Source organism: Prosopis cineraria, unplaced genomic scaffold (assembly GCF_029017545.1).
Source record: "Prosopis cineraria cultivar Desert tree isolate PC_DT_omini unplaced genomic scaffold, ASM2901754v1 PC478, whole genome shotgun sequence".
Classification (NCBI taxonomy): Eukaryota; Viridiplantae; Streptophyta; class Magnoliopsida; order Fabales; family Fabaceae; genus Prosopis; species Prosopis cineraria.
The window spans coordinates 25,940-33,585 of NW_026555803.1; the positions used below are offsets into that span (position 1 = coordinate 25,940).

Genomic DNA, 7,646 nt, shown 5'->3' on the forward strand with positions numbered 1-7,646 from the left:
ACCGTTATCTGGTAATCAAGTATTTGGCAGTACTTGATAATTATTTTAAAATATCTATCAAATATTTGCTTACAGAACGAACCAAAGGTCATACTTGGGAAAAAATAATTGACAGTTATCACTAGATAATTGTCTAATAAAACTTCTTTTACTTGAGAGTTATTAACCGCTAAATAAAGTTGCTTATAATATATGGTCCCACCTTACTTTGGCCTTTTCTGGGATAATGATTTAAAAAAATTTCTCTCAGCAAAGGAAAAATACTACTTCATAATCACATTGACGAAGAAATTCCACTAACAGATTGCATATTTCAAAAATCTACTTATGAAGCTAATAAAGATGACAACATCTAAGGATATGCTTAAACGCCTTTGGGGCCATGTTTGAGAATTTGTTCAGACCTGAAGCGGTTTATGGAAAAGTGAGGATGGATGGAGATAACATCAAACTTTAAGGACTGGGCAACAACAAGTCAAGGCATCCGAATAATTATGAGAATGAGGAGTATGATGACGATAATACTTGAGGCCTTAGCTTGCAATGGTGTCCTCCAATACACCCTTATCAAAGCTGCTTTTCTGCTGCGCCAAGGATCTTTATAAAATTCATTCAACCTTCTGCAGAGATCCAAATATTCTGAACTGAAAGTCATCGGAACAGTATTTTTCCGCACGCTATTAAATAATTCAACAACACTCTTGCTATCTCCAAGATGGCTGCGGATTATTTTCTGATGAATCAAAACATCCACATCTCTATCTGAATCAATTAGGCAATCCAACAAACGGAAGTAGTCAGTAATGTAAGCTTCATTAGGATAATGGAAATGTTCTAAAGCAATCATATTGAGAAACAAAATTTCAGTCCCCTTGTCTACCGTAATCTCTGGAACCTCAAGAACATTATTCCTTGAAAGCTTCAAGTCTAATATGCACTTGCTTGTGCCAGCCTTCAATTTTACTCCTGCATCTTGCAACTGGTGCGCACTATATAAAAGAAGATCGCTAGCTGGATGGAATGATACCCTTTGAGGATTCTGTTTTGGTAAGTGGAAAATCCTAAGAAGATCTGTGAAGTGTGCTATTCTCACAGGAGGATCAGGCGTCAAATTTTGGATGTTATAAAGGCCAAAGTAGAAATACGTGAGCTCATCAAATGAAGGGTCGAGGACAGGACGACGAAGGTCGGGGGGGAACGCTGTGTTGTATAAATCGTTAATGAAAAAGAAAGGAAGCTGATTCTCCAATAAAAGCAAATCCTGAGGAATATTTTCCTTCAACCATAGTTGTGACAGTTTACCATCGTATAATAACATTTCTTTCCTGTCATAGAACCCACTAAAGAGTTCAATAATAAAAGCGGCATCCTGTAGTATCAGCTTCACAAGTTCGTTGTCACTAAAGTTGATGAACTGTGAGTAAGAATCACGAACTTTTTGCACCGAAGTTATGGAATAACTAATCAAATCACTCAAGCTTTTCTTAGATTTACGGGAAAATCTTGTAAAGAAGATTTCTTTGTGAATTTCCATATCTTGCAGTCTCTTATCACCGTAATGAAAGGGACCAATTGAAATAAATTTTGGGGTAAAAGCGCTTCCATGTTGATCACGGATCGTACGAGGCACCTTATAGATACAACATTCAGGTAACAAGCCACCCTGTTCATCGCTTCGGTGAATCACTTTTCCCATTTCCTCCATCAAAATGTCCAACTATATTTTGATTTGGAAAAGGAATTAGCACTTAAATAAGTAAAATAGCACACTAAACAAAATTGTAATTAGTGACTAGAGCCATTAGTATGGGTGCGTTGAGCCCATTGGCCCAACCCGCCAACCCACAAAAAAGTTGCAGTTGGGTTAAACAAAATAGATTCAATTATATATAAAGCGGTTTTGGCTCACCCCGCATAACTTGAACCCGCAGAGAGCTAACTCGCGAGTTGGTAGGCCCTGGGTTATGAGGCTTATAGTTTTTTAAAAAAAGATAAAAAATAAATAAATAATATTGAGTTTAAAATAAAGCATTCAAAGCAAGTGTGCATGAAATTGCAATCTAACTACTTGATACTCTTACATTTATTTAATTTAAGTTTAAATTATGGCAGAAATCAATAAAAACGCACTGCTTGTATATTTAAATAGTGACATAATATAATCTGAATGTGATCAAGATAAAATTAAATAAAATATTTTATTATACTCTGGTTCATTCATATAATAGCTTATTTAAATTATCTTGTTTGCAAAATATTGCTACCCAAGCTAGCAAATGAAAAAAGTTTAGCTGCCCTTTTTATTTATAAAATTAAACATATATATGAAGTGCTAATCATATATTATATTATCATCTTAATTTGAAGATAAAAGAAAAAAACAGATACAAAGGTACTAGAATGTTTAGGTGGTATGAACTGAATGTATTATGAGTAGTGATCTAATAGTCAGAGTTTAAATCATCATTATTTTCTTTAAAAAAAGAATTGGTGTTTTAAATTGGGGTATCAATTTTGTAGCAAAAATGCCAAAACAAAATGAAGAAAAGAGGAGATAGACAGAGCATTTTTATTATTTCATATATGTATAATACTAATCAGTCATGTAAAAGACTAAAGAACGAAAGGATCATAAAATTAAATTAGTGTATATTTAAGTGGTGATATTAGCATGTCTTAATTAGAAAGACTTTTATTGTTATTTGAATAATTAATTTTTAGGAGATATTTATGATTTTTTTACTGTAAAAAAATAATAGAAAGAGGTAAAATTATAATTTTAAAAATTTTTAAGAATTTTAAAAAAAACTATTTTTTTCACTTGCGGGTTGGCCAACCTGCTGCAGGCTAACCTGTGAGACCCATCTTACGAGCTCTAATTTATAGTGACGAAACTTAGCTGACAGAAATTGAATCGTTGCTAATACGCTGCTTATGTATCGGAAATTCTGTCACAATTTTAGTGACGGAAAAAGCCATCACAACAAATTCTGTCACTAATATGAAAGAAATAATTTAATTACAATAGAAAAGTCCACCTTTAGTTTCCAAGATACCTTATTTCGGTTATGGCAGAATTTGTGATGGAAAAGTCCGTTGCAAATCTTTCCATCATTATTCCATGGCTAATTTTGCCATGAGTTATTTTAAATTATATTATATTATATTATAAAAAAATTAATCATTTATTCCTTATAATTTTAACTTAATTGTAAGTTAATTTCTGAACTTTGAATTATTATAACTCAGTTTCTAAAATTTTAACTCAATTGTAAATCAGTTCATGAACTTTACCTCTTGTAATTTATTTCCTAAAGTTTTAACCTCTTAAATATTGATCCCTATATTTTAAAAAATAAAATTATAAACATTAAAAATATTTTAAAATTTATTAATAATATTTTAAATTATTAAACCCTTTTAGTCTTTATAAACATTATAAATATTAAAAGTTTAAAATATTTTTAATTTTTATAATTTTATTTTTTAAAATATAGAGATCGATATTTAAGAAGTTAAAACTTCATGGACTAAATTACAAGAAGTAAAGTTCAGGGATTAATTTATAATATAGTCAAAACTTTAAGGACTGAATTATAACAAGTCAAAGTTGAGAGATTAAGTTACAATTGGGTTAAAACTATAAGGACTAAATAATTAATTTTTTTGTATGTTATACGTTACATAGTTTATATTATAACTTATTATTATACTATAAATCACTAATTTTATAATTATAATGTATTATTTTAAATTATTAATATACTAATAATAATTTAGATTTTATACTTAATCATTGATACTTAAAAATATAATACATTATATATTATATGAATATAAATTATGAATATACTATAACAGTTAAGAATAATCCTTGCTTGTACCAAAATATTTTTTCATTTTGATATTAAACTCCTTATAATAATTTTTTTTAAAATTATAATGTAAATATATACATAAATAAATTAATTTATCATATTAATAAATAAAAATAATGTTAAATAAATGTGTATATTTAAATAATATATTTATTGATATTTGTATATAGGTAAGTATCATATATTAATTTCTTAATTCAAAATTTAAGATCCCTTTGAAATCAACTAGCTAGCAACAAGGTAAAGATTCATGAGATTGCTAACACACTGAGCTAATTTCTTGACTAATACACTTCTTTTTTTGTAGTGAGAGAATGAAGAACATACGTTTCAGATGAGATCTAAACCAAGAAACAAAGCAACAGCACACTTTATTACTGATGCTATACTTTTCTCATTCCATAGTGGGCATGAGCCCTCTAATACCCCACCCTGCTTCTAATGTTTCTTATATCTCAACCTTTTAATTTGTTTTCTTTTCTTTTGATCATTGATTAAAGAAAATTGATGAATCAAAACTAGATGATTTGAGGGTAGTTTCCTTTTTTGGAAAAAAAAATACAAAACTGCACTATTTTATCGTTATAAGATATCAAAATATCTCTCATGCATCTTAGATAGAACCTAAAAGTCGAAAGAAACAAGAAAAACAATTGAGAGATTGTAACATTATAAAATGAGGAATTAGAGGCCAAGCCCATAGAAAACATTGATTTATCATAATTTCACAAATATTTTCGATTCATAACTACTAAAAATTAAATGAAATGCTAAAAAAATCTATAGTACCATGCATATATAGGTATCAAACAGTAGCAATCTTACTTGACCGCTCATGAGGGGAGGTTGTTGATGAATTTCCCCCTGTTCTTCAGTAATTCCCAACATGGTCGGATCTTGCGACTCCATTTCCTGGAAAAGAATATGAGAACGTGCGATCTTCTTCGCCGAAGCAGCTTGGCTGATAATTGAGACCGTAATCTGGGGCCATTTAAAGCTTTTTCGGCCAAGGAGTTGGCAAATAAAAATAAGGGAGAATTTCAGTTAAGGACCACTATAAAAACTTAATTACTTATAGGTCCAAAAAAAATTCTGAAATTTTAGTTAAGAATTCCAACTATAAAAAGATCAAAATATCTTTAATTTGTTATACAAAATTATTAATTGTTAATTTTCTTATTATACTTGTTAATTTACCAATATCACTTATAAATTACTACATCCATTTGTCAAATAATCAATAACATTAGTTGTTATTTGTTAATTTACTAACATCAGATATAAATTATAAGACTTGTCAATAATTTACAATTGATGTTAGTAAATTATAAGACCTGTTAGTAATTTATAATTGATATCAGTAAATTAATAAATAAAGTTAGCAATTTAACAATTGATATTACTATTTATGATTGAATAACTTATGTTAAGTTTTATATAATTATTGACATGTCAATTCACATAATTTATAATTCATATTCGTAAATTAACAAGTAGAGTAAAAAAAATTAAAAAATAGTGACTTTACATAATAAGTTAAGGGTATTTTGATCTTTTCATTATTAAAATTTTTTTAACTTTTTTTTTCATGAATTGAACTAATATTTTAAAAATTTTTTAAACCCATCAGCAATTAAGTTTTTACTGTAATCTTTAATTAAAATTCTCTCTAAAAATAAAGGAGAATGAACCCTATTAAAATAGGCCATCTCTCCTGTAGTTAATTTTGACAATTTGCAGCATAGCACAAATTTATTATCATTAAAGTAACATAAATTTATTTTCGTTCAAAAAAAAAAGTAACATGAATTTACAAATCGAATGATATTTGTATATCATATTTACATCATCAAACAGTAGAATTTACAGGTAAAATTACATGTATTTATTATTAAGGGTTCTCAAATAAAAAAATTTCCTAAATTTAGTCATTGCTGAGAAATTAAAATTTCCCTTCTTTCTTTCTTTCAACGTTGATTCAAACACTTGACGTGTAGGTGATCATTTTCTTTCTTTCTTTCCATTTTGCTTGAACTTTTTCAGTTTTTTGTCTGTGTAAAATTATAGGCTTGTTTCCTGTTCCCATATCTTACACACCAAACCAAGATAAAGATAAGCATTCTGTTTAAATAATTTTATCAGACATTTTTGCCGACAAATATTTATCATGCTAAAGACTTTTTTGTGATCATTTTCCATTCCTATTGTCATTCCATCAAAGCCCTTCTAATAAATCAAATAATGTCTGGTAAATGACAATTTTATATATTTTTATCTTTTAAATTTAGACTTTTGAATATTTATTTAAGGTTAATTGAGTTTAATTAGATATTATTTAATTTTATTAACCAATCTTCAATTTTAAAATTTTAACTAATTAAATCTTGGATTTTAAAATATAAATGATATCATTAATATTTTTACATATTTTTTATTTTATTTGTACAGATTTTCTGAATATAATGTGAAAGATATTAACAAAGATCATTTTGGATAGAAGAATATGGACATGATTAAAGATTAAGTCAAGAATCATATCTTAAAAACCTTATTTTTATTTATTTTGGATTTTTTAATATAGTTTTTAATTAGGGTTATTAAGGATAGTTTTATCAGTTTTATTAATTTATTAGGTTTATTTAACAAAGCGGGCAGCACATGTGACGCACGACTTTTTATTTGAGAGGAGGAATAAAAAACAGGGAGTGAATGGCAGCGGTACGCACGGGAAGTCGCGTACGATGGCGATCAATCTTTGTCTTTTTCTGTTCAATAATTTTTGATGGCTTCTTCTCCTCACGTTTTCACCTGTTGCTTTGATTTATGAAGAGTTAATTTCTTCGATGTGATTATCCACAAGCCATATCTTAAATTATAATTAAAATTTTTAATATTTAAGAAATATTTTATTTTAATATTATTTCAATATGTTCTTCTTCTCTCCACCTCTAAATTTTATGCTTTAATTACTATTACTGATTAAAGTAGTTTTATTGTATAATTTTTAAGTTATAAATTTTATTTAAGATTTTACTTACTATAATCGATTGATATAGTATCATAAAAATAATTCGACCTGCCTTGAATAAGTACTCATACTTTATTTCTGGTGTAACTAACTTAAAATAATTGTTGGGTTGTAGGCTAAGTGAGATTTCAATTAATTTATAACTTAATTTATTATTTAATTCTTAAATGATAATTTGGAAAATACATAATAAAATCAACATAATAAAGTTAAGTAAAATTAATTTATTTTGTGGATGAAGAAAATTAAATTTAAGTAACTAAGTTGTAATTGATTGTACTACTTGTATTTGATAATTTTTTTAGTTGAACTTGCTTTATTTATTTAATTCTAATTTAATTTTTTAAAAAAATTAATTTTGTCATAAAAAATTACTCACTATTTAGCTTTTTATAATTCTAATTTAAATAATTAATTAATTAACTTTTAGGAAAACAACCTACGCTTTACTATAAAATTTAGTTTTTATTAATTTTGATATTATTTTACAATAATATCAATGTCTTTAAGTAAAAGTTGTATTGATTCTCTTTTTTAATTAAAGTTGAGTAATACAAATTTATATTCCAACAGTTAATATTCTATTTCTTTTCATTTTTAACATCTTAGCTTAAATATTATAATTTTAACATTATTGTTTAGTAATTTTTTTGTGATAAAATTGCAAATTAGTTTCTAAACTAAAGCTCCAATAGTGTCCCTAGCCTAAAACTCATTTTTAGTATAATATTTCCTTTTAA

General features: G+C 27.0%; 1 protein-coding gene across 2 annotated transcripts; it reads right to left on the reverse strand.

The window, feature by feature from the left end:
• Positions 1–230: 230 nt before the first annotated feature.
• Positions 231–4,829, reverse strand: LOC129297239 (UPF0481 protein At3g47200-like). Of its 2 annotated transcripts, XM_054935602.1 has the most exons (3): positions 4,704–4,829; positions 881–1,717; positions 231–762 (listed from the first exon to the last, which is right to left on the reverse strand). In XM_054935602.1, the coding sequence occupies exons 1-3, from the start codon at positions 4,785–4,787 to the stop codon at positions 742–744; spliced, it is 942 nt and encodes a 313-aa protein (XP_054791577.1). In that variant the 5' UTR covers positions 4,788–4,829; the 3' UTR covers positions 231–741. The 2 variants fall into 2 exon arrangements, with proteins under 2 accessions (XP_054791577.1, XP_054791576.1); XM_054935601.1 differs by having other exon boundaries at positions 231–1,717.
• Between the last annotated feature and the right edge of the window lie 2,817 nt (positions 4,830–7,646).